The 19767-nt window shown below is 43.3% G+C and overlaps 3 protein-coding genes across 6 annotated transcripts in view; 1 reads left to right on the forward strand and 2 right to left on the reverse strand.

Annotated features, from left to right (window-relative positions):
- Nucleotides 1–8321, reverse strand: part of Btk (Bruton tyrosine kinase) — a 46384-nt gene extending 38063 nt beyond the window's left edge. The window contains exons 1-3 of one of the 4 annotated variants that reach the window (XM_031367922.1): nt 7950–8321; nt 7150–7262; nt 4159–4285 (exon numbers count right to left, since the gene is read on the reverse strand). The gene's annotated coding sequence lies outside the window, so the exon portion shown is untranslated. Of the gene's footprint in view, nt 1–3728; nt 3893–4158; nt 4300–5647; nt 5669–7149; nt 7391–7949 lie in introns of those variants that run through there. The other 3 variants (XM_031367930.1, XM_031367939.1, XM_031367911.1) reach the window with 3 other exon arrangements.
- Nucleotides 8322–8423: 102 nt separating this feature from the next.
- Nucleotides 8424–10558, forward strand: Rpl36a (ribosomal protein L36a). The gene is made up of 5 exons (XM_031368266.1): nt 8424–8509; nt 8869–8974; nt 9297–9364; nt 10008–10130; nt 10446–10558. Exons 1-5 carry the CDS (start codon nt 8507–8509, stop codon nt 10464–10466), a joined length of 321 nt encoding a protein of 106 aa, XP_031224126.1. The 5' UTR covers nt 8424–8506; the 3' UTR covers nt 10467–10558.
- Nucleotides 10559–11866: 1308 nt separating this feature from the next.
- Gla (galactosidase alpha) overlaps nt 11867–19767 on the reverse strand; it is an 11498-nt gene continuing 3597 nt past the window's right edge. The window contains exons 2-7 of the mRNA XM_031368147.1: nt 18638–18812; nt 17443–17620; nt 15993–16084; nt 14416–14577; nt 13215–13412; nt 11867–12152 (exon numbers count right to left, since the gene is read on the reverse strand). Coding sequence (XP_031224007.1) covers nt 11889–12152; nt 13215–13412; nt 14416–14577; nt 15993–16084; nt 17443–17620; nt 18638–18812 — 1069 coding nt within the window. The 3' untranslated portion in view covers nt 11867–11888. The remainder of the gene's footprint in view (nt 12153–13214; nt 13413–14415; nt 14578–15992; nt 16085–17442; nt 17621–18637; nt 18813–19767) is intronic.

Here is a 19767-nt window from a genome sequence, read left to right on the forward strand (position 1 = left end):
AGGGCTATATAGAGAAACCCTGTCTCAAAAAACCTAATTAATTAATTAATTAAAAAAATCAATTACAAACTTTATATTTAGATAGATGTGTTAGAATTTTGGCATCTTTTTTCATTTTTTTCTGTGCACTTTTCTTATTATAGTTGAAATCATATTGCATATGTCATGTGTAGTTTGCTTATATTTAAGATTATCCATATATCCATTCATCCATCCATGCAACATACTTCTTGCCAAAAAAAGGTTCTGAGATTCTTGTTTACTCTTACTCCTAGGCATGGCTGTGAAGTATGAGTGTCATCTCAGCATTCAGGAGGCTGAGGCAGGAGGATCACATAGTGAGTTTAAGGTCAGCCTGGGCTACACAGCAAAACCCTGTCTCAAAATCTAAATAACAAGAGAAAGAACAACAATAATAATAATACTATGAGGAGGAGGAATTGGAGATGGCTCAGCAGGTAAGAAGGGTGCTTGCTGCTCTTCCAGAGGACCCAAGTTCAGTTTCCAGCATCCATATCAAGCCAGTTATAGCATCCTATAACTCTGACACTCTTTGAAGGCATCAGCACACACTTGTGAACGCATACTCACCATACAGACACCACACACAAATACCCACACACATCCCAAATACGGACACATATGTCATATTTGTACTGACATACACACACACACACACATATATACACATATACACCATGAAACCACACATATACCATGTACACATAGACATAAACATACATACAAACAGGCACGCATACCATAAATACACACACACACACACCACAATATATAAAGAAATGGGAAAAATTATGTGTACATTTTGCTACATATTGCCAAACTACTCTCCAGAAATCGTGTACTAATTTCTGCTCCTAACAGCATGCTTTGAGAGACTGAGTTCTGTTCCTCTACATCTTTACTTCATTTTCACATCATTCTCAGTCATTTTTTTTAAACTCTGGCTTTATTCTACACTAACTTTTCCACAAAGCTGGTTTATTTTAGTCCTCCAGTTGTCTAAAACTCAAATCCTCATAGCTCTCTAAAATTTCTATTTTTAAAAAACTTTTATTGCATTATGATGAGAAAAGTTACATGATTTCAATTTATCTGAATTTGTTAACATTTAAAAACGTATTTTAATTAAATAGAATTGAATCACATTCTTGTTTCTAAAATTTCTTTATAGGAATGAGGCTTTATTTTCATTTTGGTGAGGGTCAGCAGTGAGAACAGCTAGGGTTCAAAGAACCAGTATAACCCGAAGTTTTTGCATTTTGAGGCTTCTTTGAAGAGGGCTTTTAGAGAGATGGTGGGCAGTGGGGAGGGATGCCCTTGGTTAGACATTCCAGGTTTATAAAGTTCTAAGACGATACTCAATTACTGTACATAAACCTCGGTAACAAACTGAAAGTTACACGTGGCCCAATTGTTTCAGGCTCCTCAGAGGTGTGTCCCCTCCCCCTCCCCTGATGGCTTCATGCATAACCAAGCAGGTTTGGTGTACAAAAAACTCAAAGTCGCCTCCATAACAACAGCTACTTCCTCCCCTACTCCTCCTTCCCTTCCTCCTTGAAACAAGGTCTTCCTCTGTAATTCAGGTTGGTCTGGAACTCCAGGCAACCCTCCTGCCTCAGCCTCTTGAGTGTTGGGATTACAAGTCTGTGCTACCTCCTCTAGCTTTTCTTGTGTTCCGTTATTCTCTGAAGTCTAGCCATCCCTTATCTTCAGGGGTTCAGCGATGAGAGCTCAGCGCTGCTGAGGGAAAAGTAGAGACACTGAGACAGATGACTGTTTTGGAGAACATCCAAACTTTGGGTTTCATACGACCTATCCTCCCCCTTGTATCTAAGTGACTTCCTGCTATGGCTCCAGAACACTGACAAGATACTTTATAGGAAATTTGCTCAGATGGAAACAAGAAATCATAGTGCCTGTTTAAATTGCACCAAGACCGGACAAGCAGACGGAAAGTTATACTAGTGCTCCCCCAGAAGGCATTTGCAAAGACTCTAAACAAAACATCAACAGTAATAGGCAACAAATAGATTAAACAGCCTCAATAACATAGAAGTCAGGTGGATGTGGCAATGTCCTCATGTAATCCGAGCATGCAGGTGAAGAAGGCAGAAGGACCACAAGTTCAACACTAGTCTGGGCTACGTAGCCTTGGCTAGGTAGGCAAGACCTTACCTCCAAATAAAAAGATACAGTCTACAGTGGCCAAGGCAAGCCTTAAGGGACCTTAAAGGGATACTGCAAAGCTGTAATACTTTAGGTTTCCATGACAATTTGCATTTTGTGGCTTATTTCAAATAATTGAGAAAGGCAATAGAGCCCTTGCCTCAGAAGTGTGGCATGCAAGATGAGGGAAGGGAACAGAGCTAAGGCATATACCTAACAGAAAGGGGATGGATAGGCCTTGGAGCTGCGTGTACCCACCTCACCCTCAGCCTCTGGACAGCTGCTGCTCTCCCCGAGGAAATGCTTGGCCTGGGGTAAACCTTCCAACCTGGAGACCTGGGTAGTGAGGAGGCTCTCTGATTCCACTGGATGTCTAGAGGCTCATTTCAGAATGTCTCCATCAGCTTGATCTGAACAGAGTCAAAATTCACTCTATTTGCCCCTAGGCACCGTACTGGGCACTGGCAGGACTCAGGTAAAACTAAACTGAAGAGATCCTCTAGCCCTTACTCTTTCCAGGGGCCTTAACCACTTCACATTTCTTTACACTTGAAATCCTGGCAATAACCTTCCAGAGCAAAGTAACAGGCATGTGGGGAGGTGGTAAGAGAAAAGACAAAGGAGCCTGAAGAGAAAGGGGCAAGACAAATTGGATGCAATTTAAAGGCTGTTAAAGTGCTGATTCTGGATCAGGGGATACTGGCCAGCAAAGGAAGAGGGAGCAGTGGGAGCAGAAAGGAAATGAGAGGAGAAATAATGAAGTCAAGAGAAAAGGCAGCCATGCACATGGTAGGTAACTGTAAGAGGAAACACCTTTCCGGAGACTTCACGGGTTGGCCACACTGTCTCAGCTGAGGCAGAGGCTGCATTCTGCTGGCTCTGTTTCCTACCCACTCTTACCACGAGGCTGCCCCAGCCTCCACACAATCCTTCCTAAGAGCCAGCTCTCATCCTGGTACTATTTGGCCCGTTGCAGGCAAAGACAAGTTGCCTCCACCCTGTGGAGGACAGACTTTTCCTCAGTTAGCACTGTCGTTTGAGACGCACTGAGTTGAAACTGAGAGCTATTTCAGTTGGTTTTTTTTTTTTTTTTTTTTTTTTTTTTTTTTTTTTTTGCCAACTGAAGCGGCCTCTTAGAGCTCCTTCTTCTAAGGTTCTCATTGAAACATGGATACATTTCGTGTCTTTAGACAGTGTTTCGTGAAAAATGGCTTGCTTTTTACCTTGCTGCTGCCTGTAGTGGCTTTCCCATCGAGAGCTACGGAGCTAGCTCCCTTCCAACATTTGCTACCTTTTCCGATGGTCAGCCTTTCCTCTTCCTATAACCACCCCATCCATACTCGCCGTCTTCAGAAGACCTTTATCTTCCCTCCATCATGGGAAAGGAATATCAGGGCCTTCTGCTGGTGACACTCCCACTCTCCATGAGCGTCCTCCACCAGTAGTTATATGGAATCAGCCACGCTTCCTGTCTGACCTTTGAGAGTTCCACCAGATGTAATTATGGCTGCTGCCCAGGCCCTACCTCAGCCCAGACCCACCTCAGTTCTGACTTAATGCAGGTAGCTCCCCAGACGCAGTGAGATGCCGGGACTTGGAAGGTGGGACTCGATCTGTGAAGACTCTGGTCCTGGAGACATATTCTTAACAGTCCAGAGAGGAAGGACAGTCTGAGCAAACCCCACCCTTTCACAGCCACTCAGTTCCCTTTTTTTGTTTCCTGACTTAAACCAATGCCTTTTTTTCTTCTTCTTAGCAATATGGTATCTGGTTCCGAGAGCTACTGTCCCTATTCCGCTCCCCACAACTCTCCCCACCCCGCATTTGCCTGGGACCTCTTCACACGCAAGAGTCCAGCTCTGAGACTCTTTCTTCCCATTACTGGGGGGTGGTTGAGTCTCCTAAGATGATGGGGCTGGGCTCAACAACCAGGTCATCAGACTACCCTCCCTGGGGCAAAGAAAGACGTACCTAAAGGACTGTGGGGGATGATCAGCACAGAAAGAAGAGAGATGCCAGTGTCTTTAAGGTCTTCAGTAGGGGAGAGTCAGGATCACACAATTCAACTTGGAGGACAAAGAAGGCTCACTCCGAGACCCTGAAATACATAGCCTGACAGAGGTAGAGACAAGACTTCCCTGCTGAGTCATTTTCTAAGAAAGCATTTTTCTTCTGCAGATAAAGATGCCTGAATATAAACCCACACAAAGACTCGTGCCCTTCCCCATTTTTTTTTCAAACGTTCTTTCGTGAACATTCTACCTTCAAAATTCAGCCTTATGAGCTGAGCCATGCTAAAAAAAAATTTATAATCCCAGCTACTGGGGTGATGTGGGACAGGACGATCACCAGTTCAAAGCCTGGACATCATAGGAGAGTCTGTCTCATTTTTTTTTCCTCCAAGATAAACAAGATACAATATTTTCTTTGATTCTGTCAACTAATAAACAAGACTAGAATTTCCTGTTCTTTAAAGCCTGAATGTTCCTTGAGCAGGTCCCGAGTTTGTGTCCCAGCTTCCTTCTTCTCCCTGAGGATTCCCTTAAAGAAATGTAGCCAACATTTGCTACATGATAGTGGCAGAGGCCTTGGTGACTGATCTTGTCTTCTTCTGTCATGGGCCACTTTCATATTGAATATAGAACTTCATATAGAATATTCATAGAATTCATAGAATTCATATAGAATTTTCTTCTGCAGAAGAAAAATGCTTTCTTAGAAAATGACTTACAGAGACATTACACCATAATACAGAAATATATTATTGATCCCAACAATTGGTCAGAATTTGGAAAGCACTGGGATATTTTTTTTTTTTTTTTGGTTTTTTGAGACAGGGTTTCTCTGTATAGCCCTGGCTGTCCTGGAGCTCACTCTGTAGACCAGGCTGGCCTCGAACTCAGAAATCCACCTGCCTCTGCCTCCCAAGTGCTGGGATTAAAGGCGTGCGCCACAACGCCCGGCTTAGCACTGGGATATTTTTAAAAGCATTTGTAGAATGGCAAATTGAAAAATCACTACATTGGTAAAGATCAATGGACACCAAGTGTTATTATGGCTCTCCCTACTAAATTGACGAGTTATGACCTTTCCTTAGTCACATGACGTAGCTTGTGCCAGTCACCAACGGAGTGACTATAGACACTCGCCATACCTCCCTTTTTCTTCAGTTAGATGCTTCTTGTCACATGCTCCATCATTTCTAACGGTTCGCTTGGGGTGGGAATTGGAAGTTAATAACAGCACCGTGGGAAATTAGACAGGGAAGCAAAGGCAAAAGGCAGAATAAAGGTAGGAACTTTTTCACCCTTTGGTCACAACCACTCACCCAGCACCCTCATTCATACCAATAGGATTATCCCAAAGTAGTGAGAACAAAGAAGCTCGTGAACTTTCCAATTATTCCCCCATGGATTTGGGTCAGCAGGTAAAGTACTGGCTGCCAAGTCTGATGACTTACATCCAATACCCAAGGAAGGAGAGAAGTGATTGCCATTAGTGGTCCTCCTGACTTCCACACTCATGTTGTGGCATGCCCACATGCATACCCTTCAATACAATGTGATATAAGGTTCTGATGTTGGCATCTGTAGTAAACAGCTGTGAGGAAGATAAAGTAGCCCAATAAATGTGTTGTATAAATCGTGAAAGGCTGTGTACTTGATGAATCAGGGCAATTAATATTAAAAAAGACCTTCTTCATTTGGCTTAAGAGGTCAAACTCAACAATGTATTTCCCAGGATGAAGAGAGAGGACTCACAACTAGGTTCCAACTTTGAAATTCAAATACCTCCAGGTGGTGGCCAGAGGGCTTGTGGAAATGGCACCAGGGCTTTGCTGACAGCAACTAAAAGAAATGGCAAGTCCAAAACAAAAATGGTTGAGAGGAAAGTTAAGGCAACATTGAGCCTTTTTTTTTTTCCTAGAAGTAAACTGTCTAGAGGAAAGTGAATCTCTTCTAGTCTTGAAGCACCGAGAACTTAAGACTCTAACTAGAGTCCTGTCTTCAATTCTCGGTGCTTCATTTTAGGGGAAAGTAATAAGCACAGAAGTGTAGAAAACAGAAACATTGTGCTAAACAAATCGTAACTTCTGGAGGTTTAATAGGCAACGTGGAGACTGTATTAGTACTCAATTGTGTACTTGAGGTTAGATAAGAGAGCAGACTTAAGTGTCTTCAACACACACACACACACACACACACACAAACCTATTGATGGTAATAGATGTGTTAATTTGACTGTGGCAGTTATTATACAAGATGAGTAAATATCATCACATTATATACCTTAAACACATGCAATTTTATCAACTAAATATTTTAAAATAAAAAAATCCCCCCCCCAACTATATCACACAGGGAATGATAAAAAAGAACCAAGCTTGATTAGATGAAGAAGGCTAATTGTCTTTCTATCTCCAGATCACTTACATGTAAAACAAAAACAGACAAATAAAAACTTTAGAAACTCCCTAAAGGCCAGTGAAACTTTTTAAGGGACTAGAGAGAGGACAATCCTGCTAGACTTCAGCTGGTGGGTTGGTAAAAAAAAAAAAAATGTAGCAGACAAGGACATTATTATTATCTTAACCCCAGGAGATCATCCAACAAAAATGGGGGTGGACGAAGTATCAGCTGCTCTCTGGAGCGTTATGCAAGCAGGATACTTCAGAGTCTCCTACCATTAGCTCCTAGCTTCAGAATGCTGCCCCCTTCTGCATTCTGGCCCGTTTGTCTGCCTGTAGTTGCCTCTCTTTTCCTGTGTAATACACTGGCTAAGGCTAGGGCTAGATCCTATTAAATGGCTTAAGACAGAATCCCAGCTTCAAAACAACCATGTGTGTGACTTTTGAATAAGTGCCTCAGTCTCCTCATTTGGTAAATACTGGTATTGGTAAGCAGCTCCTGAGAAGGACAGGATTCAGAGAGGCAGGCATAAACCAGATACAGTTGTACATACCTGTGGCCACCACCATTCAGGACAAGGATCAGAAATTCACAGCCATCTTCAGCTATGTAAGTGAGTTTAAGGGCAGCCCGGGATTCATGAGGTCCTCTCTGTCACAAAGATAGCTGTTATAATACACAAGCCATGATAGTAATGTTATGTGATGTTAAAAGGAAACTAGGTTCTGGAGTCATAACACGTGGGGGGTATGCATTCTGAATACACTGTTTCTGACACTGGACAAATGGTTTCACATGCCACTGGAAAACCAATTCCACCAATTTCCTCACCTGGAAAATGGAAGGAGCGTTACCATCTTTCTCCTAGAATTACTCTGAAAATCTACTTTAAAATTTAGCACCCTTCAGTCTTTCTCTACTGGACTACCTCGTAATGTCATGCATGCCTGCTGCCACGTATTCAGGGAAGCAAAGTGCTGAAGTATGTTTGCTTTGTTGACCCGAGGACTTCAGAAGCTGGGTAAATTCACTGCCAGTTTTCAGAACCAAATTAGCCAATTTAGTTCCTCAGCTAAAAGACAACTGCTTTTGCCGGCACACGCCTTTAATCCCAGCACTTGGGAGGCAGAGGCGGGTGGACTTCTGAGTTCGAGGCCAGCCTGGTCTACAGAGTGAGTTCCAGGACTGACAAGGCTACACAGAGAAACCCTGTCTCGAAAAACCAAACCCCCAACAAACAAGCAAACAAACAAACAACAATAATAACAAAAACAAAAAGACCTCTGCTTTTATTGTTCCTTTTCTCCAATGTACTTAGCCTGGGATTGGACATTGATGAGCACATTCAATTACCTTGTTCTGTTCCTACAACATTGAAATAGAATAGACACTAAATAAACATGTGGACACACTGATCCCGTGAGAAAGGAACTGAAGTAATTAGCTCCGTCCCGGGGCTTCCTTGAGCCACACTTTGCTGCGAAAAGATCATTCCAGTCTCCTTGAAGTGGAACAAGAATGTTATGCTGAGGTGAAGGACCCCCTCCACTTGATCCTAGTCCCGGTTCGGCTCCAGCACGGGTGATTTGAGTCTGGGGAGAGAACTGCTTTCTTCGCGTAAGCTACTAAACTGCAACATCCTCGCCAATAGGGATAAAGCCATTACTGGCGCTGGGAGGGAGGAAGTGGAGCTGATTGCTGCAGAGCCTAGGCAGAACCTTGGCTGCAACTCGCGTTTGCAGCTAAAACAAATCATCCAGCCATACGGGGGCGCTATGCTGAGATCCCTCCACACAGACTCTATGGTCGCTGTCTCCCACGGCTCTGAGGAAGTGCACCCAGGCACCTCCTATAAACTTCCGTTGCTGCTCTAGCTTCTCTCTTTCTGAGCTGATAGCGCTCCTGCGAACATGGTATGATCGTCTGTTGGGTTTTGATAGCATCCAGTTTAATCCTTGTACCCAGCGCGTCCGGTACCATCCCAGGGCGCATCTGGGCTCTGGCATGACCTCGATGTACCCAAGAAACCTAGTATAGCAGAAAGCGACACATAGGAAACCGAGTTATGGGTGGAGGAATTGACCGGGTGGCGTGACTTAGCGGTGGGTGGATGTGCTGTTTGATGGCGCGTTGGACTGCAACTACTTTTAAGAGCTACATGGTCGTTGTGTGTTAGTGAGTAATTGTAGGATAAATCAGCTTTATTTGCATCCTGCGAGGACTCGGCCATTGTGGTCCGGTAACTGCGTTCTGAACACTTTATTTCTACTAGGTGAACGTTCCTAAGACCCGCCGGACCTTCTGCAAGAAATGTGGGAAGCACCAACCCCACAAGGTGACACAGTACAAGAAGGGCAAGGATTCTTTGTATGCCCAGGGTAAGCTGCTTAGATGTAATTCGGTGGTGTGTGGGTGGGTAGTTGAGCGATAAAGACCGGAGCCCTCCCCTCTCTGTAAGGCAGGCTGGCCTGGAATAAGCAGTCTTCCTGCCCCGGCCTCTCAAGAGGTAGGGTTGTACCTGCTCCCTGGCATGCCAAACTCAATGATTTGACTTTGATGTGACAAGTCCATGTATCCTCCTCCCCTTAGGTAGGACTCTTTCTCAATGCAGGGCAGCCTCAAATTTAAACGTAACTTTTCCTTGTGACTGTTTTGACTTAGGACCTGTAGTATACCATAACAGATAACTTTTTTTCCCAGGAAAGCGGCGTTATGACAGGAAACAGAGCGGCTATGGTGGGCAGACTAAGCCGATTTTCCGCAAAAAGGTTAGTGATTACTGACATTTCTTATTGTGGTAAGGACTTTGATTTTTGTCATTCCTTGTTTGCAAGCATTGCCTTAGTGTGGACCACAGTAAAGTTCTCTGGACTTCAACCCAGATCTGACTCTAGAATCGTCGGAATGTGTCCTAAAAGTCTTAGAACTTAGAATGTTTAAGCTGCTTGGGTAATGGAAACATTCATTTAAATGTCCAGCCAACTTGTGTGGAAAATTGATGCCTTTCAACTTTCAAAATGCCAAATAGCAGCAAAACTCTGGCCATAATCGTGGACTCAGTTGATTATTAATAGGGAGCAAGTGTACTCAACAGTCCAGAAAAATGTACATTAATGAAAGTTTTAAGGAAATTGATCAGTCTTAACCTTTATAAATTCCAAAAGCTTTATTTCCCACCCCACCACCCCTAGGCAGCGTTTCTCTGTATAGCCCTGAATTCACTCTGTAGAGCAGGCAACATGCCTCTGCCTCCCAAGTGCTGGGATTAAAGGCGTGTGCCACCACCACCCAGCTAGGTTTTCTCTTAAAATCATAGGCTTCTGGAGTTTTCTTTTAAAACTCCATAGCTAAATACAGATTGTGGCAAAAAGTAATTTTGTGAGTGATTTGATGACTTCATATCTTTTCTAGGCTAAAACTACAAAGAAGATTGTGCTGAGACTGGAGTGTGTTGAGCCCAACTGCAGATCTAAGAGGATGCTGGCTATTAAGAGATGCAAGCATTTTGAATTGGGAGGTGACAAGAAGAGAAAGGTACTCTTTTTGTACTGTTAGCTGTTTCAGGCCCCAGTGTACAAGGGGTACCCTCCAACATAATCATCCACAGCTGAAGTTACATATCACATATCTGAAATGCTTGGGACCATAAGTATTTTATTATGTTGTGTGGAATCTGGCATATGCTTTATTAGACACATGTAAAATTTTGAACACCATGAAATGGCTTCTAGGATTTCAGTACTTAGATTTTGGCTGTGGCTAGGATTGAACACAGGGCCATGGATTGTGTGAAGAAGGTTCCTTAAAAATTACAAAACACACACCTTGTTCTTCTTTTCCTTTTTCCAGGGCCAAGTGATCCAGTTCTAAGCCGATTTTTGTTACGAAGACAATAAAATCTTGACCTTTTACCCCCTTTGATTGCAGTTGGTCTTTTGTGAGGGAATAAATGAAAACTTGAAGTTTGTGCTTGGTGCCTGAGCTCTGCTCTAGGATTGAATCTTGTTGAGTGCTGTGAAATAGGACTTGTTGGGATCCTACTTGGTGTCTAAATTCACGGTTACTAGTTATCAAAAGTAGAGACTTTTTCAAGACAGGGTTTCTCTGTGTAGCCCTGGCTGTGTAACCTTGGCTGTCCTGGAACTCAGAGCCTTGAACTCAGAAATCCACCTGCCTCTGCCTCCCAAGGGCTAAAGTCTTGGGCCTAGTCAGTCCAGACTTAAGTCCATCCCCAAGAGGATGTTCCCACCCCAGAAGGAGTATGTGAAGGGAGCATAGAGCGATCCCATACATGCCTTGTTTTATTTTAGATTGTTGAAGTGTCCCTCAGTTCCTCCCCTGGATTTCTCTGTAGACTAGGCTGGCCCTATCTTTCCCAAGTGCTGGAATTAGGCATGGAACACCACCATACTGGCTTTATGTAAACACCTGAACATCCTGATGGCCTGAATCCCCCCAGTTTTTCACCAGGACAGGGTTTCTCTGTGCTGGGATTAAAGGCGTGCACCACCACAGCCGGTCCAGGACAGTTTTTAGGGTATCATTGTAGCCAGTCACCAGTGGTAAATACAAGTAACCCTATCTGCATTTCTTTTTTTGTATTTTCGAGACAGGGTTTCTCTGTAGCCCTGGCTGTCCTGGAACTCACTCTATAAACCAGGCTGGCTTCGAACTCAGAAATCCGCCTGCCTCTGCCTCCCAAGTGCTGGGATTAAAGGCGTGCACCACCACCGCCCCTATCTGCTTTTCTAAGCTCTAGGGCATAACCTGGGCTCACACCTTGTCTTCCAAGTACTGGGAGTGAACCACACCCAGCCTGTTGCCTGGCAGTTTGTAACTGAGGAAGCTGACTTTTAATTTTTTTTTTCCTTTGTACAAGACTAAGCAGTGCATGCCAAGTACCCCCAAGTAATAATATGTGTCTAGTTGGCTTAGCTTTAAATCCTGGCTCTAGGTGCTAGAGCGCTCGCTGATGAAGAGCGCTTGTTCTTTACAGAGGTCTCAGGCTCTATTCCAGAGAATGCCATTCCCCTTCTGACTTCCTGTGCACCGGGTATGTATATGGAACTCATACATACATATAGGCAAGACACTTGAACCACACATTAAACTCTCAAGGTTTTTTGTTGCTTTTGACCTAGCTGTAAAGATTACAGTAGATAAACACCTGCTTCAGGGATGTGAAGATTTAAAAGGCAAGCATCTGTTACAGTGCCTGGCACAGGAGTACTCAATTTCAAAAGCCTACCTTGAAAAGTAGCTTTTAAGGGCAATGTCTTTGGGATACTTTATTTAAAATCTTTCTAACCGAAGCAAAACAGTGCCTGAGGGATTTATTCGAGTTTTTAAGGTTAAAGTCCATTCATAGAAGCCTAGATGCACTTTCTCGGGGAGAAGCTGAGTGATGATACAGCCAGGGTTGCAGGCTAGTCCTCTACCCAGGGAAGAAACCTGGATGGTGTAAGGATAAGGTCCACCAACCTCCTGCAGGTTCCTCAGAGCCACAGCCCAGGCTAAGTTTGAGAGTGGCCGTTCCCAGACCTCCACCTGCTTTTCCTGAAAAGCCAAGAAAAGAAGTATGAATTTGTGGTAACCTCATCACTATAGCCATATTTCATAATTAGCCTTATTAGCAGAACTATCATGTACTTGGAGAACAAAAAAATAAATAAATAAAAGAAAGCCAGCAATTAAGAGCACTGCTCTTCCAGAGGTCCTGAGTTCAAATCCCAGCAACCACATGGTGGCTCACAACCATCCTTAATGAGATCTGATGCCCTCTTCTAGTGAGTCTGAAGACAGTGACAGTGTACTCACATACATAAAAAAAAAAGAAAGCCAGCAGTATATTTTAGAAATTTTAAAAGTAATGCTGGGTGTTGTGGCACACACCTTTAATCCCAGCACTTGGGAGGCAGAGGCTGGTGGATTTCTGAGTTCAAGGACAGCCTGATAAACAGAGTGAGTTCCAGGACAGCCTGGTCTACAGAGTGAGTTCCAGGACAGCCAGGGCTACACAGAGAAACCCTGTCTCAAAAAACGAAAAAGAAAGAAAAAAGAAAACCTCATCCACCAAAATGGTTCATATACTTCTAGGAAAGTCTCTAAATATACTTTGTCTTTTGGCTTCTGTGGTTCAAATTCTGGCTAAGTGTTCCGTATGTCCACCTAGGGCGAGGATTTATGCTTAAAGGCTCACCCTGATAAAGGCTCTGGGCTACTCTGGGATTCCAAACACCCAAGTGTAGTTATCAGCTGGCTAATAAAGTCTCCCTATCGGCTTAAATCTGTGTCAAAGAAGTCTTCTCTGGCGGACACCCCACAAGACAGACACCCCCACAAGAAGCCTGGCCAACAGAGCTAGTTCCAGGATAGCCAGAACTAAAACAGAAAAATTCTGTCTTGAAAGTAATAGTTCTGGCAAAAATCTTATTATTAATCACTCTGTTATCAAATTCAAGGGAAAAAATAATAAGAGGAAAAAGGTCAGTCATGTCCTCATTTAGCAGAGTTAGGCTTGAGATAATTTTGTACTTGAGTATTAAAAGGCCATCACAAAATACTGTAAATCATACACTTTAATGCAGGGTATGTTCTCTGGCCAATTTTCTCCCTTACCTTTCTAAAACAGTACCCCTGCTTGCCCAAGGGGTCTTGGTTGATGGCAATTACATCCTCATTCTGAAGCAGAGCTTTGGCTTGAGAGCTGATTTGTCGGAGATCGTTGGACATGAGTAAAGGAGCTGCCATGATGGCCCAGAGGGCCATCTGCGTTACCTGCTGGTCCCAACTGAGGCCAAAGTTGCCAATCACTAACTAGGACAAAGATAGAATAAGTCAGGTGGGAGAATATTCAACTGATTGGGTTTCTGTTGTTTTTGTTGGGGACACAGAGGTCCTTGTCTGAAAACCAGGAATGTGAAACACTCGGGGCCCTCTTCTCAATGGAGGCGATAAGATTACCAGTTTTCCTACCCAGAAGGCTGGGAGAAGATTTTGTCAACAACCTGGTGACCTTTTTGCTATTTGTAGAAGCAGACCTCACCCAAATTCCATAGAATGATTATCTCACACCCTTCTCTCCCTAGATTACCCATCCTTAGTGGAGATGTCACATGTACTTTATAGCCTGCTGACCTCTGTGCTATTGGTCAGAGACCACACTAGATTATACAGAGAAACCCACACTAGGCCTCTTAGCTATACAACCCACTCTCCTGGTCACATGGACTGTGTAAAAGAGTTTCTATGTAGCTACACCTTGAGCTTTATTGTGCACCTAGAATCAGATAGACTGTTGCCTGGAAACCTTTTCCGGAATGCCGCCTTGTTTTAAATATGCTGACAATGGCGCTAGACTCCCCGAAGTCTGACCCAGGTTGACAAAGTCAATATGGACAAGGTTTTCATTCTTATCTCTTTGGTGGGTTCGAGTCCCTGCTTGGATACCTGCAGGGACCCCTCAATAGTTTTTTTTTCTTTTCTTATTTTGGAGATAAGGACCAAGCTAACCTTTTGGCCTTGAATTTGGAGCAACTCTCTGGTCTTAGCCTCTGGCGCTCTGAGACTCCAAGCAACTACACAATGCCTGCTGTAACACTTTAAGCTACCTCTTGTTGTTTTTTTTGTTTTGTTTTGTTTTTCGAGACAGGGTTTTTCTGTATAGCCCTAGCTGTCCTGGACCTCACTCTGTAGACCAGGCTGGCCTCGAACTTAGAAATCCTCCTGCCTCTGCCTCCCAAGTGCTGGTATTAAAGGCGTGGGCCACCACCGCCCGGCTTTAAGCTACCTCTTAAACCAGGTGGGTTCAGGTCTTTACCATGTCTGGGTCATTCCAGCTGCCTGGTCCAGCGACTTCAACAATCTCCTTCTGGTTTATTACTGTCCAGGCCAAGATACTCTTTATGCTTTCCCAGGAATCATAAACATCATCAAAATTTCTCCAGTGGTTGCAGTAATACTGGATATCTGTATAATTGGGCTGTAAAAAGACAGAATTCTTAGAATCTAAACTATCCTGTGAGATTTTGCTGATCTACGGATCAAAAGTCTCCCATAACAAAGCCTGACCATCTTTTTTGGAGTTCTAAATGTAAGGGAATTTCACCAGATGTTCACTTCATGTAAGTGGGACATCTAATTTGAAGTACCTGTTTATAAAGTGACTTTAATACTATTTATGTTGGACATGCATTGAACGGGTGTCTAAGTACTGGCATTGCAAAAGATCTTTGTTTTTACTGTAATGTGTAAACTCGCCTAAGGTGGCTATGTTGCTAATAAATTAATTACAATGATCTACTAAATGTTAAAAAATAGTCTGTAAAGTTATATGGGATACTATGGAACACGATAAAATCGGAATCTGAAACATGTAAATTGTGGAATGAACCAAAGTGTATATTCACAGGTATGACATCCATAGTCTAAGATGCTAAGGAAAAAGTTAGACCGCCCAAGGTTCAAGAAAACAATATGGATTCATTCATAAATACTTAAAGACCTCTCCCCTGGAAAACCAAAGAGTTAATGCCTACAGAGTGAATGGGCAGAGGCTATTTTAAAGTAGAGAAAACCCAAGCATAGAGCAACTGGTCAGATTTCAATGATAATTAGCTAACCCCTTTTAAAGTCTTGGGGGAAGACATGGAAGAGACAAGAAGGAAGTACAGGCCGGACAGTGGTGGTGCACACCTTTAATCCCAGCACTTGGGAGGCAGAGGCAGGTAGATTTCTGAGTTGGAGGCCAGCCTGGTCTACAGAGTGAGTTCCAGAACAGCCAGGGCTACACAGAGAAACCCTTGTCTCGAAAGAAAAAAAAAAAAAGAAGGAAGTACATCATCATAGGCTTATATGAAAATGTCTTTGTGTGACCCATTACTATCCATGTATAGTGAATATACAATGGGGTAAATATGGTATATGATGCACAGAAAGGAAAAAGTGCCCTGCTGGAAAGAGCTGTTGGAGGCTAGAGGCAGGCAAGAAGCATGTTGATGGAGTTTGATTTTATTCCAAGTGCAATGGGGAAGACAGCGGGGAGGCCCTTGACATTTTTTCAGGAGACAGTTCTGCTGCTGTCTGGGAAAAGGTGCTGGTAGGAAAGGGAGCAGAGCTAGAGGGATGAAGCTGTCAGAGTCAGCTGGATGACATAAGAGCTGCCTGGAAGGCCAGCATGGATGGAATGACTGGAAGTGAGTGCTATCAAGAGACACTTCGGATCAAATACCGGCAGGATTTCGGGTGGGCAGAATGGAACGGTGAAAGAAAAGGAAAAATCAAAGATGGTTTCCTAGTTGGTGGCAGCTTAGGCCATAGTTTCAAGCAGTGAGGATGGTAAGATGTGCATCTTTGTATTCAAGCTCTGAAGTTAAAATTCTGGGCTCACTGGCTCACCTTATGAAAGGGTCTCAAATAAAGTGGCCACTCACAGGAATAGACAATGCTTCTGCCAGTCTTGTTCAAGGCCAAGGACATGTACCTATAACCTGTATGGGGAAAACAATGGGTAAATAAGGGAAAATGGGATTTCCAGCCAGTGCTGTGTATCTGAAGAGGCCACTTAGAAAGTCCATGTTTATATTTAAAACTAGTGGCCAGGCAGTGGTGGTGCATGCCTTTAATCCCAGCACTTGGGAGACAGAGGCAGGCAGAATTCTGAGTTCAAGGCCAGCCTGGTCTCCAGAGTGAGTTCCAGGACAGCTAGGGTTACACAGAGAAACCCTGTCTTCAAACAAACAAACAAACAAACAAACATAAACTAGTGACAGGGACAGGTTGCTCTCTGCTTAAAACTGCTTAAATTGGGGCTGGAGAGATGGCTCAGCAGTTAAGAGCACTGACTGCTCTTCCAAAGGTCCTGAGTTCAAATCCCAGCAACCACATGGTGGCTCACAACCATCTTCTGTTATGTCTGAAGACAACTACTGTGTACTCACATATAACAACAAATAAATCTTTGGGCTGGAGCAAGCAGAGGACCTGGGTTCAATTCTTAGCAACCACATGATGACTAACAACCATCTGTATAGCTACAGTGTACTCATGTACATTAAATAAATAAACAAATCTTTTTTAGAAACTGCTTGAATTGTGACTATTGGGTTGCTCTGAGGAGGTGGTACAGAGACAATAGGCATAGAGAAAAGATAGAGGTCAGATGCTTCTTTATCTGGGCTCTCACAAACAATGAGACCTAGTTATAATTAATAGTTATAATGTATTCTCAGAGTCCTTGAATCAAAAGTGCACAGTATATGTCACGTGTCATGGTAGGCATGTATGAATTCCACATAGAAAAATAAATGATGGAGACAACTTCTTTGGCTGGGTAGTGGTGGCTCAAACTTGAATCCCAGCCCTCGAGAGGCAGAGGCAAGACAATCTCTGTGAGTTCAAGGCCAGCCTGATCTACAGAGCTGGTTCCAGGACTGCCAGGGCTACACAAGAGAAAGAAAGAAAAAAAGAGAAATGGGGAGAGATTGGCTCTTTGAAGGCTCAGCTTAATGATAGCCTCAAGTTCTTATTTCTGGCTAGATCTTTTACTTGATGTTAACCAAAAAGCCAAGAAATAATTATGGCTAAATCTCTTGGAGAAAACATACCATTTGGCTAATGAAATGGTACAGCTACCAAAGTCTTACTGCCATGCCTGACAACCTGAGTTTAATCCCTGGGTCTCATATGGTTGGAAAGAGAGAACAGATCCCTGCAAGTTGCCCTCTGACTTCTCAACAGGCACCATAGCACATACAAATCCCCACAAATACAGTCACACACTACACATCATTCTTACTTTGTTGATTTTAACATATTTTAAAAATGCAATTAAAAAAAAGAAACATACCATTCTCCAAGGATACTATACTGTCACAGTGACAACCATCAAATTTTAGCAGATCTACACCCCAGTCAGCAAATGTCTGGGCATCGATGTCATAGGATCCAAAACTCCCAGGGAAACCTGCACAGGTTTTATTCCCAACATCTGCATAAATCCCTAGCTTCAATCCTTTGCTGTGGACCTAAAATGAGAAGAAAGATGGACTACAGTAGGCTGGGCAGTGGTGGCACACACCTTTAATCCCAGCACTTGGGAGGCAGAGGCAAGCAGATTTCTGAGTTCTGAGGCCAGTCTGGTCGACAGAGTGAGTTCCAGAACAGCCAGGGCTACACAGAGAAACCCTGTCTCGAAAAAAACCCATTCCTCATGGGATCCTAAAGAGTCTCTTTCCAAAACGGTGATAGATTTGTCTTGAAAAAGGGGTGACAATATTTCAGTTAAGCTTCTCTGACACTCCTCCAGTCTTGGCCTTCCTGGCGTCTGTCTGGGTGAGCTCCAGTAAAGCAAGGATCCCAGTAAGTTATCCTATCCTCAGGCTCTTGATGTCTCCTTTAGCAATTTGCCAGTTGCTGAACTCCCAGTACTTGCTCATTGGTTGTACAATCTCACTTGTCCATCTGGTTTGGAGAATGACCCTTTTTCCTTCATTGCCTTTAGCTAGTATCAGGCCTCATTTGTTTTCAATAGTCTCCAGAATATTTGTTTTTATCTTTCAAAAATTCACTAAGTATATAGTTCAACTACATACTTTTTTTTCGAGACAGGGTTTCTCTGTGTAGCCCTGGCTGTCCTGGACCTCACTCTGTAGACCAGGCTGGCCTCGAACTCAGAAATCCGCCTGCCTCTGCCTCTCAAGCGCTTAAAGGCGTGGGCCGCCACCACCGCCTGGCACTAGTTCAACTATATACTTAAAGTATAACCACAGTAGCCTCCCGTGCTGAGGTGGAAATAGAAGCATGCATGTCACAACCATGCTCTCCTTTTGCCTAGAGGATTCAGTGGTTTCAGCATAAAATGTTTCCCCATGACAGGACCTGGGAGCTATTGTGAAGCGTTTATAGGCTGATGTGATAATTCCACCTGGTAAGCACTATAATTTATTGTTCAGACAACAGTACATTTTCAAAGTATCATGTGGTCTGTTTCATAATAAGCTTTCGTAAACCCATAAAAAATAAACAATCAGCTCTAAACTCACGTAGTTAGCTAGGTGTTTGATTCCACTAGGAAAGCGTTGGGGATCTGCCTGAAGTCTGCCCTTTGAATCCCTTTGGGGAGCCATCCAGCAGTCATCTATGCAGAGATATTCATAACCTGCGTCCTTCCAGCCATCAGAGACCATGAGCTCTGCCATCTGCATGAAGAGTTGCTCACTGAAAAAAATTCAAACAGACAATCCAATTTGTCAGAGGAATATTTCAGCGCTCCCATTTTAAGGCACCTTGGGATTTCACAGTTTCTAAAAATGCAGTAACACCATGGTAGTAATCACAACCCATATGAGGTAAAATGAACCATCCTTCCTGTTACTCCTCTCTCCCTCCTCCCACTACCTCTAACCCAGAACTCAGAGAAGGGGTGGGGCCTCCAGTTCCCTGCCTAACCACAAAAGAAACAAAAACTTTAAATAATTAAGACTGCAACACATGACAAAACTGAAAAGCTATTGTAACTTACAAGCTGTGGTGACACAGGCTTGTAATCCTAGCTACTGAGTAAACAGGAGGATCTGATGGAGAAAGGCCTGCCTGGCCTACATACAACTAGAGAAACCCCAGCGGAGAAGGGTTAGTATGATCAACAGCTTCTTCTGGTATCAGCTTTACTTTTAGGTAGGGAAAACAATCTCATTCATAATAGTAACAGAAAAAAAGAGCCAGAAAAGGCTAGGATACCTAGAAATTAATATGTTTATCAACCATATGTTAAAACTATTCTGCTCCTCAATGGCTTGAATAAATGGAGAAACATTATCTTACTCTTGGATCAGGAAACCTTGAACAAATCCCAAAAAGAATTTTGAAGGAATTTGGCAAGACTTAAGGAGCTCACCTCAAAGATGAAATGCTTCTGTTCTATACAAGAACTGAAGCTACTTGTAGCACAGCGTTTAGAATACAAAGATTACTGTGATTCAAGACTGAAGTCTACAGAGTGAGTTCCAGGACAGCCAGGGCTACACAGAGAAACCCTGTTTCGAAAAACTAAAAGAGCACTGACTGTTCTTCCAAAGGTCCTGAGATTAAATCCCAGCAACCACATGGTGGCTCACAACCATCTGTACAACTACAGTGTACTCATAATCATAAAATAAATGAAATAAATTTA

This window comes from Mastomys coucha, chromosome X (assembly GCF_008632895.1).
Source record: "Mastomys coucha isolate ucsf_1 chromosome X, UCSF_Mcou_1, whole genome shotgun sequence".
Taxonomy (NCBI): Eukaryota; Metazoa; Chordata; class Mammalia; order Rodentia; family Muridae; genus Mastomys; species Mastomys coucha.

Bases quoted from the DNA above. Each gene is read 5' to 3' on its own strand.
- Rpl36a (XM_031368266.1), top strand. The intron at 8,975-9,296 runs GTAAGCTGCTTA...TTTTTTTCCCAG, and splicing joins GGATTCTTTGTATGCCCAGG to GAAAGCGGCGTTATGACAGG. The intron at 10,131-10,445 runs GTACTCTTTTTG...TCCTTTTTCCAG, and splicing joins GAGGTGACAAGAAGAGAAAG to GGCCAAGTGATCCAGTTCTA.